Source organism: Zygosaccharomyces rouxii (assembly GCF_000026365.1).
Source record: "Zygosaccharomyces rouxii strain CBS732 chromosome F complete sequence".
Classification (NCBI taxonomy): Eukaryota; Fungi; Ascomycota; class Saccharomycetes; order Saccharomycetales; family Saccharomycetaceae; genus Zygosaccharomyces; species Zygosaccharomyces rouxii.
The window spans coordinates 1,401,992-1,415,444 of record NC_012995.1 but is presented as its reverse complement, the minus strand read 5'-3'; the positions used below and the strand labels follow the sequence as shown (position 1 = coordinate 1,415,444).

The 13,453-nt window shown below is 41.4% G+C and overlaps 8 protein-coding genes across 8 annotated transcripts; 5 read left to right on the top strand and 3 right to left on the bottom strand.

Annotated features, from left to right (window-relative positions):
* Positions 1-45: 45 nt before the first annotated feature.
* ATG26 (sterol 3-beta-glucosyltransferase) lies at positions 46-3,768 on the bottom strand (the record flags this gene model as incomplete). Its single annotated transcript, XM_002497896.1, has 1 exon — positions 46-3,768. One exon carries the CDS (start codon positions 3,766-3,768, stop codon positions 46-48), a length of 3,723 nt encoding a protein of 1,240 aa, XP_002497941.1.
* Positions 3,769-4,142: 374 nt separating this feature from the next.
* On the bottom strand, positions 4,143-5,531 carry ISC1 (inositol phosphosphingolipid phospholipase; the record flags this gene model as incomplete). Its single annotated transcript, XM_002497895.1, has 1 exon — positions 4,143-5,531. The coding sequence occupies one exon, from the start codon at positions 5,529-5,531 to the stop codon at positions 4,143-4,145; it is 1,389 nt and encodes a 462-aa protein (XP_002497940.1).
* Positions 5,532-5,679: 148 nt separating this feature from the next.
* SPC25 (kinetochore-associated Ndc80 complex subunit SPC25) lies at positions 5,680-6,366 on the top strand (the record flags this gene model as incomplete). The annotated part of the gene is made up of 1 exon (XM_002497894.1): positions 5,680-6,366. One exon carries the CDS (start codon positions 5,680-5,682, stop codon positions 6,364-6,366), a length of 687 nt encoding a protein of 228 aa, XP_002497939.1.
* A 207-nt stretch (positions 6,367-6,573) lies between these two features.
* On the top strand, positions 6,574-7,629 carry PER1 (Per1p; the record flags this gene model as incomplete). Its single annotated transcript, XM_002497893.1, has 1 exon — positions 6,574-7,629. One exon carries the CDS (start codon positions 6,574-6,576, stop codon positions 7,627-7,629), a length of 1,056 nt encoding a protein of 351 aa, XP_002497938.1.
* Positions 7,630-7,894: 265 nt separating this feature from the next.
* On the top strand, positions 7,895-9,676 carry BOR1 (Bor1p; the record flags this gene model as incomplete). Its single annotated transcript, XM_002497892.1, has 1 exon — positions 7,895-9,676. One exon carries the CDS (start codon positions 7,895-7,897, stop codon positions 9,674-9,676), a length of 1,782 nt encoding a protein of 593 aa, XP_002497937.1.
* A 251-nt stretch (positions 9,677-9,927) lies between these two features.
* ZYRO0F16896g (uncharacterized protein) lies at positions 9,928-10,302 on the top strand (the record flags this gene model as incomplete). Its single annotated transcript, XM_002497891.1, has 1 exon — positions 9,928-10,302. The coding sequence occupies one exon, from the start codon at positions 9,928-9,930 to the stop codon at positions 10,300-10,302; it is 375 nt and encodes a 124-aa protein (XP_002497936.1).
* A 94-nt stretch (positions 10,303-10,396) lies between these two features.
* GOR1 (glyoxylate reductase) lies at positions 10,397-11,461 on the bottom strand (the record flags this gene model as incomplete). The annotated part of the gene is made up of 1 exon (XM_002497890.1): positions 10,397-11,461. The coding sequence occupies one exon, from the start codon at positions 11,459-11,461 to the stop codon at positions 10,397-10,399; it is 1,065 nt and encodes a 354-aa protein (XP_002497935.1).
* A 915-nt stretch (positions 11,462-12,376) lies between these two features.
* On the top strand, positions 12,377-13,390 carry ZYRO0F16852g (uncharacterized protein; the record flags this gene model as incomplete). The annotated part of the gene is made up of 1 exon (XM_002497889.1): positions 12,377-13,390. The coding sequence occupies one exon, from the start codon at positions 12,377-12,379 to the stop codon at positions 13,388-13,390; it is 1,014 nt and encodes a 337-aa protein (XP_002497934.1).
* Between the last annotated feature and the right edge of the window lie 63 nt (positions 13,391-13,453).

The following is a 13,453-nucleotide window of genomic DNA, read 5'->3' as shown; positions in this document are numbered from 1 at the left end:
CAGCAATGCCAATCTGTAGGGTGGTTAAGAGGACTAGAGAACTTGTTACAAGAATGCGAAAGTCTTTTCCAAATTCAAATCAGGTAACTTTGGAGCTGCAAAAGAGGGAAGTTCGAGGAGACGGCTCCTTGGGCTATTTCTTTGTTCCGCCTTTACGACCACAAGACTCTTTGCATATTCTAGCTCGGTATATAGACAGTTAATGGCTGTCTTCACACCATCCTCAAGAGAAATTTTCTCTTTAATTTCTTGAGCTTTCATCTTCATCTTTTCATTATGCGTAGCTTCTTTCAAGGCACGAGCTAAAGACTTGCCAGTCAACTTCTTTAGTGCAATACCAGCGCCGATATCTTGAACTCTGGTGGCGTAAAAGTACTGGTCACCAAAAAATGGTTTCACAATCGTTGGACAGCCCGCTTTCAAGCTTGCACCGGTGGTACCGGAACCACCATGATGAACAGCAGCATCCATTTGAGGAAACAACCAATCGTGTGGAATAGAACCTGAGTTGTAGATAGATTCAGGGAGGGGTTCTTCAATTTCCTTTTTATCAGATTTAGAACTCAATCTATCAGACCAACCTTTATTCAAAATACAGTACACATCAGCCTCCAAGACAGCTTCAGTGATGGCTTTAGTCATCTCCTTTGCATCAGAAACAACAATGGAACCAAATCCAATGTAGACTAACTTCTTATTCAACTTTCTGGCCTTGGCGATAAAGGTTTCCAGATCTGGAGGTGGTGTGTAACTTTGCCCCTCATCTAGAAACCAATAACCGGTGACTTTAACCCATTCACAAAAGTCTACGGCTGGGGGGAAGATCGAGGGGGAAACATTGTAAAGGAATGGAACCTTACTTTGCTGCATTAATTCCAAATTGGTCTTCGGTAAGTCCAAGGTTTCAACTCTCCATTTATTAACTTGGCCACTGATACCTTTCCAAAAGATGTTTTCCCAAAGAACGTGAGTCATATAATTATAGTTACCACCCTTCGGTTGATCAGGAACGATAAAAGCATGAGGATATGCTCTTGTCCTGGTCCATGGCATGGTGAAAGCCCTCAAATATGGAATTTGTAGAGCTTCGGCAATATGAATACCAGCCATTGCAGAGGGCGACTCAACTAAAACGTCTATTTCTGACCTCACGCAAGCTTTCCATGCAGTCTGCAACAGTTCAGCAATCCAACTTCTGAAATTAGTAGCTGCATTTTTCAGAAGACCAACATTCAGAGATTCGTGTTCTACCATGAGAGACATCAACTCTGCAGGATTACCTGCAACTTCGTCAAATGCAATACCACGGGATTCAACAAACTCACGGAATTCCCCATGAGTGATAATGACCACGTCATGACCTTCTTTCTGTAAGCCCTTACCGAATGCTATATATGGTTGCACATCTCCTCTAGAACCAATCGTTAAAAGACCAATTTTCAATTTCTTTCCATGGGGTTTGATGGTAGTGGCGTAGTAAGGATTCTTGTCTACCACCAGAGGAGCATCGATACCCCCAGCGTTTATTTTGTCCTCAACTAGCTTCATCTTAGCGAAATGAGGATCAACTTCTAAGATATTTGTGGTGGGGTTCATAATTTCCCTTCTTCTTAATTTCAAAACTTCCATCCTCTTTCGAATAATACTTTCTGCATCATCTCTCGCCTCAGTACTGCTGAATGCAAAGCACAATTCATTATTGCCACGAACTACCAAAATCAAATCTTCATAACCAAAGCTGAAAGCTTGTTCCTTGTAACAGGCTTCAACATCGACCAGCGGTAAATTCATCTTGGTGTGGGTACCCGGCAAAAGAGACCTAAATCCCATCATATCTTCTGACAAGTAAACTTTACCATAAACAGGGATGTTTCTACTCAAATGAGCGAAATAGGCACCAATCAAATTAGCATTTGAATCCAAATGAAAGTGTTCTCTAAACTTTTCATTTGCTGCCTTATTTTCGTCTGGTGAGGCCAAGTAAGGATCTTCATCACCGAAGGGGACAGAGGTGTTACGATAATGAATTGGCTTGTTATTCCACAGGCCGTGTCTGAAATATCTATGTTGGTGTCCCTTTTTAGATTCAGTAGCATTTTCGTCTACATCTGAGGAAGAGGACCAAGAACCATTACCAGTTGTAACATGAGCTTTCGTATTAAAATCTTGCACAAAGGATTTCGGCTTTTGCACTACACTTTTCACTGGGATTAGTAAATGACTGCTAGAACTACTGGCATCGGTGTCTCCATTACCACGACTGTTAGATCCAAATTTTGGTTTTAAAGAAGATAAACCACTAGATTTTTCTTCAGAGGACGAGGAACCTTGACGGCGAGGAAAATGGGGCAAAATGTGGTGAAGATGAGACGCTCTTTTGGGACTGCTAACATCGGCACCTTCATTAGAATCGTTGGGATTCTTTCCCCTGATCGAAGCATCAGTGGAATCGGAAACCACATTTTGTCCACTTGAAAAAACACGCCCCAAGGCAGGTATACCACTTTGTTCCAAAAGCTCAAGTTGTGCATCAATATGCCTTTTGAGAGTAGTGCTGGAATTGTCCAAAAATACAAACACAAATTCCACATGTACACCAGATACAGAACTTTCTACAGCTTTTACTCTGACAGTAGAAGCATACTCCAGAACTGGTTCATCTATAACTTCCATTGTGTTCACCAAGGGTATTTTCAAACTGACAGAATTTTGATTTGCGTTTTGAGCGGCAAAATGTTGTTTCCTGAGGGAATTAGTCCATGATTTAGCAGCAAACTCAGAGTCAGCAGAGAAAGTGAAATTCCTCTTCTTTGTTTCAATTTTGAAACTATTTGTTGGCTTCCCAGTAGTTTTACTTTGAATAGCGGTAATACTTGCGGTGGTCTTTAAATCAATCTCAAGTTCTGGGAAGTAAGTTTCAGTAGGCGAACTGTACAGGGACAAAGACTGATTTCTTAGGACGGCCCAATATCTAGTAGAACCCCTAATTCTAGAGTGGACGTTTAAATTACCACTCAATTGCACTTCATCAGAATTAGTAGGCAAATAGGCGAAAAACAACAAGTGCATAGAAGTTAAATAGATTTGGCCTTGTATTAGAACGTCCTTCAGTAAAAATGCTGGAAAATCACCAACAAACTTCTCATCCTCACTCAGTTTAAAATGGTCCACCAGTTTTTGTATCATTGTCCTCCTCCTAGTAAGGTCTAAACTATTGATGTAATCGCGGGTTTTCTCTACAGGTTCGACCGAGAGATCGAAACCCAGGGATCTAGCAGTAGTTGTGCCGTCAAATCCAGCTTGTTCATTAGAATACTTGCCGTCATCGACCCTAGAAACATCCACATCTTCTACTTTCCCACCACTTGCGGGCTCCACTGACACTTCACTCTTAGCGTCCACAAACTCGTCAGAATCGATATCACCACCATCGAGTTCATCAGCTACATCTTTGGCCTGCTGTTGCTCTCCCATTCCTGCCACCACACTTGCAGTGGTCAATAATTCCACAATGCTCTTGGGTGTATATCTGGCTTTCGCAGTGTCCAATCCCCCAGCATCACCGGAGTCATCTTGATTTCCTACTTGACCTTCTGGAGTAGTCACGGAATCATCGGCTCTTTTGCTTGGGGAAGTTTCGGCGGATGAAATAGACGAACTTGCTTTGTTACTATGGGAAGGTTTTTCCCCTTTCTTATTTGAAGAATCCTTCTTCCTAAACGATCCTTCTACCTTGCGAAGGAAAGGTACCTTACCCTTAATATCCATTGTATAATATTTTCAATTTTGAGTCAGGTAGGAATAACTGATTGAAAGAACCAAAGTTGAAATCGGGATATCCGTTTTGAGATTTGGATAGAATAGAACGATATATCCTTCCTTTGCTAGAACTTCCAATAGTAGATAGGGTTTAGCGATATTTAGATATCCTTTATATCTCCATCGACTTCAGTATTCCACAAGATTTACTACCCCTACTAGCAATTGTGACGACGATTCACGGACGAGTCTTAGAGCTTGTTAACCGAAAAGAAAAAGTAAAGCAAGATTGACGAAATCTGCAAAATTCACGCAGGAACAGATGCAACTCCGATCGAAAATTATTTAACCATACCTTATTTGAGTACAGCAATCTAGTATGTTTATAGTTTGTTTCTAAAATCTAGCTGCGATTGTAGATACTGTTGAGCTCCGATGACTTCTTGTTCTACTTCCCGCAATTCACGTAATTCCTTCTCACCAAACATGAAGGCCAATAATCCATCTAGTAGACCCGTAATGCACACTACTGCGATAAACAAAACCCAAAAGATTGCTGCCCAATCGGTCATAAATGCCAAGAAGCAGGAAAAGATGAGAACGATTATCGATAAACCAAGATGTGTATATCTCAACAGTTTTTGCCTCTTGGCGTTTACCACATACTGTGCTAAACATTGTAACATCTCTTGATAATTAGCATACCTTTGAATCAATTTCTCTCTTGTTTGGCTGGCTGTCATGGGAAGTGGAATATCTGAGGAAGCTCTTGGCAAAAGTTTTAAAGTGCATGTGTATGCAAAATGATCAGAGAATGAGCCTACACCAGGTATTCTTTCTGTAAAGCGCGCACCTGCTGCCGTTGGCAGTAGACGGTCAGGATCGACTAGTGCATAGTCAAGTCTGCAGGCTTCATCAAGTCTCTTGTCCAATCTATAGGTATTTAGATTCGAGTCACAAGTGGTGCACCCGTAAATGATCTGCTCCGAAGGTTTCAACTTAGCAAGCGTTTCTGGATCCTGTTGACCGTATAATTGTTCCCAGGAATCCACCAGATCAGTTTCATCTGTGAGCAATCTGTGGTGTAAAGAACCGGGTCTTGAATTTAAATCTCCTGTAACAATAACGGCATAGCCTGCCTTTTTGTAGAGATTAGCCAATTTGGCAAAATCCCAAGCTTGACATGCTCTATGACATGCATAGGCCGCATCTCCCTGCAATGCGTAAGGCGCATGCATGTGACTGTTCATAATGGCCAATGGAGGTGTATTATTATCTATTTGTTGTAATAGTGTAATGGCAACCGATTTACCCACGTACCAGTCACCTCTGTGCACTGCAGTTGGTCTACCGTTAAGGGGGAAACGGTACAAGAAAGTGGATTCAATTGGGATCCTAGACAAAATAGCCAAGCCAGGACCTGTAATGATTCCTGAATAGAAAATCCTGTGGTACGGGTAGTTCTCACTGCATCTCATTACGATGTAATCCCAATCCTCTTGACACCATACCTCTTGTAATGCCACGACGTCGTACTGTTCAAATTGAGAATGACGTTTGCCGAGCTCGATGTTATCACTCCCAGGTATTGGGACCGACGTGAAACGTCCTGATAACTCATCACCAATAGCCCTTAATCTCTCTTTCCGATTTGTAGAAAGCCATTTGAGCCCCCATGTATTAAAAGTAAGCAGCTTAAAACTTGGCAAATCTTGAACGGGCTTGGAAGCTGTGCTACTGCTTCCGTGATCACTACCACCACTAACAGGCATCTCAATGGATTCAAGCTTTCGATTACCCCTGTTACTTTAGAGTGTAAGTTTAATCTAACTGTTCGTTGCTCGGTCTGTTGTTATATTAGAGATCTAGTTGCGACAACAACAGCAATAAACGAGAACGAAAGATAAAAGGTGGCCAGCAATGGAGGATTTTGGCAGGCTCAGAGAGCGCATGGTACAATTCGAGCAACATTTACACCATGCGTTGAATGACAGGACTTCTTCAGCGGCTGTCGCAGTACAGTCATACAGGGATGCTGTAAGCCAACTGCGAACTCGTCAGCGGGTGTTAATAGACAAATTAGAAGAGCTTAAAGAGCTTGAAATCAAACTGCAAGAGGACCAAAAGAATGCCCAGAGGGATGCCGAAGGTTCTCGGTCAAGATTGGGTACCTTTAGAATACGCCAGCAGCAGTTGCAATCTCAAAAAAGTGCATTAGTAGAGGAGAGTAAAGAATTGGAATCCCTAATGGTTCAAAAGCAAAGAGAAATTGATCAGAGACGTGCACAATTGCTCAGACAACGACAGAAGGATCATCCTGAAGTTAAACTTTACGAAGAGCTATTAGGAATGCGTGTAGATGCATCTCAACAAGGTACTCTAAGGTTTATTTTCGACCATTGGGATCACGAGAACCCATTGCAGGAATGTCAGTTGACACTAGACGTTTCTGGAGACCAATTCGTCCTGCTAGAGACAGTACCACCATTAGAATCCGATGAACAGAAACAAGAACTAGTGGAACGGTTTAACAAGAATAATGACGTCAGAAGCTTTCTAATAGAGACAAGATCAATACTTGCATCACGTGTGGTAGGCAGACGTTAGAGATGACGGTTGCTTTTGGTTCCCTATGTGATTTCTCCAGTATACTCTTGATTGGCTTCGTTTCCCTCGACAATATTGAAAAATAAACGTTAACATGCCGACGCGGTTCATCAGAGTACCATTTACTAGAGAGAGGTATAGGCAGAAAGGAGGATCCCGTTGTTGTCGCCATACAGTACAGCACGGTATACAATTCATCCAAAAAATATGAAGAGTCTTCTGTGGATTTTATTGCTGCTAGGTGTTGCAAGTGCATCACCTGGTGATCTTCTAGATATTTTTGATGAGTGTAAAGATGCGTGTGAATATATCAGAGTGTGTCGTAATTCTGATATTGATCTATTGAACACTGGAATTAACCGGTTCAATAGTGTTCCTTTTGCCAAGACGCCAGTTTTGCTTAGACATTTTCTGGCATGGGATTGTGTTTCTGATTGCGATTACCAATGCCAACAAATCGTAACGCACATGAGAATGGAAAAAGGTGATCCTTTCTTGCAATTCCATGGTAAATGGCCCTTTAAGAGATTGTTTGGTGTCCAAGAGTTTTTTTCCGCATTGTTTAGTATTGGTAATTTTATACCCCATTACAGAGGTTATAAAATGTTGCAAGCATTGTTACACAAGGCTCAAAAAGGTGGTAATGCGGGACAATCGGTACTTTTACAAAATTATGTCTATGTTAGCATTGCAGGTATGCTTGCGTGGACAGCGAGTACAACCTTCCACTTAAGAGACCGCCCACTGACTGAGAAAATGGATTACTTTTGGGCTGGTGGTACCGTCATATCGTCATTCCACGCAATTGCTACCCGAGTTTTTAGATTGGACAAGAGACCTCAATTGGCAAAAATCTTTACATGGATTATTGGAGCCATTTTCTCTCTCCATGTGCTAAGACTAGCAATTGAATGGTCCTATACCTACAACATGAGGTTTAACGTTGCATTTGGTATCCTACAGTACATTATGGTATTTGCCCTTTCTTTCCAAAACTACCGTTCTTTACAAGAGAGGAAGAAAGCACATAACATGCCGGTAAAATTATATACGAAGCGTATTTATGCGCTTTGTCTACAGCCCATTCTACTGGTGGTCATCACGTCGTTGGCAATGTCCCTCGAATTATTTGATTTCTTCAGCTACGCATACCAAGTAGATGCCCATGCTATCTGGCACTTGTCAACTATCTGGCCATCGTGGGCCCTTTATGATTTCCTACTTGCGGATTTCAACTACATTACAAGAGGTACACTGGACTAACCAGAAAGCCTTATATGGACTTCAATTACCCTCCCTGTAATATTTCTGTTTATCGTACTATTTATACTACTACCATCATTACAACAACTACCACTACTAACTTTTATCTCACCTGACTTGTTAAGTACGGATATTATTATTGTTTTTGCAAAAAAGTATATGGTGAATGAAAGGCACAAGAGTCTATTCGAATCGATATACAGGGTCCTCCCGTATACTTTCTGAGAGACCATTAACCATTAGTACTTGTGAATAGATTTTTAGGATGGTAGATCAAGACCCTGAGGTACTTCGGAGTTTGCATGAGGAGACAGCTGATGATAATTCAAAGATGGAAAACACAAATGATGATGAACATAGGCATGTGGCTAGAGAAGAAGAAGAGGAGACGGTAAGAAGTAAATCACGTCCCCGTCTCCGTCGTCATCGTTACAAATTTCCGCCTCCAGGAATTGGCATATGGTTAGACCTTAAGGACAGAATACCGCTATATGGATCAGATTGGAGGGATTCTTGGGACTACAGAGTCATACCTGCGGTGCTGGACACCTATTTCAGTAATCTCTTACCTGCCCTGGCGTTCGCACAAGATATGTTTGATCGAACTGATCATGCCTATGGCGTTAATGAAGTGTTGCTATCGAGTGCAATGGCAGGCATTGTCTTTGGTGTATTAGGCGGACAACCACTTTGTATAGTTGGTGTCACTGGTCCTATTTCCATTTTAAACTATACGATCTACGATATTGTTAAGGATTGGAGCTCAAATTACTTTGGATTCATGTTTTGGGTTTGTATATGGTCTATGATACTGCATTTCGTTCTAGTGTTTAGCAATGCGGTTGCGCTATTGCAATATGTCACTACGTTTCCCTGTGATATTTTTGGACTCTTCATCAACATAGTTTACATTCAAAAAGGTATTCAAGTTTTAACAAAACAATTCGATAGTAAGGAACACGGTAAAGATGTAGAAGGTGGTTTTGCCAGTGTTGTAGTGGCCATTGTCATGGCAATATTTGGTATTATGTTCAAGAATTTCTCTATAACGCCTCTTCTCAACCATCCCCTAAGAACTTTCATCTCAGATTATGCAACACCGTTGTCAGTCTTATTTTGGTCAGCTTTTACGCATTTTGGTGGTTACTTGAACGATGTGAATTTCCAAAAATTACCCATTACTAAATCTTTCCATCCCACTTCAGCCACAAGAAGAGACAAATCTACGTGGTTGGCGTACGAATCAATTGCTACAAAGGATGTATTTATTGCCCTACCTTTTGGCATTATCCTTACCGTTTTATTTTATTTCGATCACAATGTTTCCTCCTTAATGGCTCAGAGACATGAGTATAAGTTGAAGAAACCTGCAACTTTCCACTATGACTTTCTACTGTTAGGGATTACTACAGGTGTTGCAGGTGTCCTTGGTATACCTGCGCCCAATGGATTAATTCCACAGGCACCATTACACACAGAAGCCCTATTAGTACACGATATAGACGGCAATATTGTGCGTTGTGTCGAACAAAGGTTCACCAATACTGTTCAGGGTTTAATGATGATAGGAACCATGACCAGACCACTACTGATATGTTTAGGACAGATACCGCAGGCAGTTCTTTCCGGACTTTTTTTCATTATGGGTGTGAATGGATTAACGGGTAACGTAATTTTAAGAAGAGTGCTGTGGCTATTCACAGAGCAGAGACTCAAGGACACTACCTCTTTACTACAGAAGGTGAAAAACAGATGGTTGATATTTTTCCTTTGTTTCAGTCTTGCAGGGTTTGCAGGCGAGTTCGCCATAACGAACACTATTGCAGCTATTCTTTTCCCCATTGTTCTTTTACTCACGGTTATTATCCGTTTTACGTTCCCATTCCTTTTCCCCAATGATCAACTGTCATTGCTAGACCAAAGCGTAGCTCAAGAGTTTACTTTGAAGAATCTGCTCTGGGATACCCTGTGTGTTGCAGAAGACGTGGATTCTAGCAGCGAAAGTGATTCTACCACTAGCCATAGAAGCCCAGAAGAGACGGTCTGAAAATGTGTAGAATAGTTTCATGTACAGGAGTAAATTTACGGAAAGGACAGCAGCTACTAGAGCTCCTTTTACAACCTGATTTCGCATTTGTATTATTTATCATTTTTATCTTAGTTTGTATGGTAGAAAAATGTAGAAAAAAAAGTGTCAACATCATCGGTCGCCAAAATTATCACAAGTTGCAAGAATTGTAAACTAAAATTATAATACTTCTACCTGCTAGTAAAAACAAACAAACAATTACTACAGCGATGATTCCACCCCCAACTGATGCTGCGTTAATTCATGAGCACGCATACCAGGATACAGGCGACCTAAGCTATGTACTCCATCTGGACACATTTACAGACGCTGGTGGATACAAACCAATTTTGAAATATGGGTTAGGGTTCTTTAACTACCATTTGGCACACGATGATGAAATATATGAGAAATCGTGGCTTGAGATGCTTCACTTTCACATCCGTGAACGCTTCTTATTCTATGCATTTATCTTTTTGATTTTAGGCCTTGTTTGGTCTATTATTCTCATGATACAAGTTAACCACGCGGGCCAATTTGCATTTGGGAAGAAGAAGACGTTGAAGAAGCAGGAGGACCTGGAGTTCCATCACATTAAAGTATAGCTTTTAACTTGAAGTTAAATATGTATCTATCTGTAGAGCGTATACCATCAAAAAAAGGACTAAAAATAAGTATTGAATTAGACGTTTCCATTGATTAGAGAGGTGCGTTGATCAGTGGTTTACAATCTTTTAACCATGGTTCATCAATAACTTCAGGAACCACAGCCCTACCTTTACCGGTACGAATGATGGATTCTACGTTGCTAACATGGAATTCCTCCATGTGCTTAGCGGTTTCCACAGTTGCTGTCCCCATATGAGGTATCGCCAATACTTGTGGCATTTCTTTCAATTCTTGCGGAACCTCAGGCTCGTGTTCAAACACATCAGCTGCAAAGTTACTGACTTTACCTGATTTCAACGCTTCAATCAAAGCCTTTTCGTCAATAACACCACCACGAGCCGTGTTGACAATAATGACACCATCCTTCATCTTTGAGAATGCCTCTGCATTTATCGTGTGTCTCGTATTTGGGTTTAATGGAATATTAATTGAAATAATATCAGCTTGCTTTAACAATTCATCGAAGGAAACGTATTCACAACCCTTCTCCAACTCTGGTGCTATTCTACGTCTGTTGTGGTAGATGAATTTTTTGAATCCAAATGGTTTCAACCTATCAACGATGGTTCCACCAATACCACCAAGACCCAAAACACCAACGACGTGACCCTCTGGGTCATGACCCCATTCAGCACCTGCTGCATGTCCCTTTGATGGCCAATCGCCCTTTTCTAAGCTCTTTATCCCAGCATTGAAATTACGAAGCGCTCCCAAAAGTAGGAAAACATGAGTATCAGCAGTTGCATTGTTAACTACACCGGGGACATGTGTCACTTGGATATGTCTCTCCTTAAGTGGTGTAGTATCAACCTGATCATAACCGGCACCTAAATGGCACACACCAACCACTGATGATGGCAGGGCTTCTGCAATTTCTCTATCAAATTTACCGGTTTGAGCAACACTATCAAAAGTTCTTGCAATAACTCTTACTTTAGAAAATTTACCATTGGGATCTCTCAATTCCTTGAGAAAGCTCTCACGCGTAGCATCTTCATTTAGTGTAACGACATTGGCTACTCTTTCGAGGGATTTCCATGCTTCTTTGGCAAATCCGACGGGTCCTAATCTTAACACAAGTGGTTTCAAAATCATTTGAATAGTCAGCTCTAATTTGCCAATTTAAATGTTCTGGTCGACGATCAGTCACCTTGACAACTTCTCTCTTTATATCCTAGAAAAAAAGGTTGCAGTGTAATTGAGTAATTATCATGCCCCTCGTCTTCGATTTTCGATCGTTAAGAAACCATTTACGGTTAGCAAGGTAGGAAGGGAGGACAGCGATAATCCGCTGCAACCGGAGGTAAGCACACAAAGGGCAATGCTCCTAGTTACTATGAAAGGCCGCGAGCATGTGAGAATAGAAAAATAACCGTGAGCTTAAAGGTGCTATTGGTCAAATCCGGCATGACCCAGCTGTACCCTGTAGATCTATGAATCTTATTATTATTATTATTATTATTATTATTTTTTTTCATTGTTATGCCAAGAGTAGAATTATGGGGATTTCCAGATAGGGTAGAGATACCTCCTTAGGAAGTTGTTATTAATGAGGAAAGTGGGGGAAAGTATGGAAAGCGCACGTGACTCTACGAGGAGGATCGACGGAGAGGGGCAAGGGGACACGGAAGCTAGAATCCCTCGCAGAACAAGGAAACCTTAATTACCCAACATTTAATGGTTGGCTAGCGGTAATGTTAAGCCTAGAGAATACGTTTAGCATAGAATCAACTTAGTCCTACTAAGGAGTTTACTCGTATAGACTTATATCTCTTGAAAATCTAAAACATGTAAGACAATAGAACGTAGATCATCTCATTGCGAGAAATCAATTGTATTATAACATACCATGTGCAATGACATGGGGTGACCTGATTGTGTGGCTAGCATCGCAGTTACAGTTCTGATCACCGCACTGCGCACAAGTATTTATAATCGCTTTAGAGCAGAGCAGCGTAAGAAGACACCTTTAATGTGCTGACGAAATAACTAGTTCCAATAGCATTTTTCATGTCGTCTTTCGATTTACGAGACCCGAATATCTTTAATCCCATTCAAGTAGGTCATGTTAGACCTTTGCATCGTGCTGTGATGCCACCTTTGTCAAGGATGAGTACCATTGATTCCATGCCCCTTCAGCTGGAATCGCTCCCAGAGTATTATGGCATTAAATCTCAGACACCAGGAACATTAGTCATTGTTGAGTCTACGTTGCTGTCACCCCCTAATAATGGCGAGGTCGTCAAAGCATGGACACCGCAAGAGATGGAATTCTGGAGACAAATATTCGAACAAATCCACATGAACAATTCCTACGTATTTGTTCAATTGGCTAATTGGGGCAGTCCTGCAGATGCTAACGATTTAGCTGAATCTTTTGGTAGAGTTTCTTTGAATGCAAATGGTACCGATAGTGGTCTTCAGGGGACTGATCCTTCTAACCAAGAATTTGTCGATCAGTTTGTGAGGGATTACGTGCAAGCGGCTCAGAATTGTATACTAGCTGGTGCTGATGGTGTTGAAATACATCATGTCAATGGCTCCCTTTTGAACCAATTCCTAGATCCTCAATCGAACACTAGGGCAGACGACTACGGCGGGTCCATCGGTAACAGGGCTAGGCTTACGCTACGGGTGGTAGAGGCGCTCGCGAATACTATCGGAGTTGAAAGAGTTGGTATATCTTTTTCGCCCTATGCCAGTTCGTCACATTTTCTTAGCGTGGCCCAATATGCATATATACTTGGGGAATTGGAAAGAAGCTCTCAAGATGGTAATCGTTTGGCATACGTCCATTTAGAAGAACCGGTAAGCGGTTCACTACCACCAGAAGGTCAAATCGGACCCAACCAAGGTGCCGGCAGTCTTATATACTCGATATGGAGGGGTCCCGTGATCCGCGCGGGTAATTTATCTTCATATCCTACGTTGCATCCAGAAGTATTGGAAGATATGGCCAAAAATGACCGTACTTTGGTTTCTGATGGTAGGTTTTTCTTATCTACGACATTGAATCGTAGCTAATCTGGAAGGGCATTAAAAAGGATATCGATGAGAATAATTTCTTAGAAAGCAGCATGGATTGCC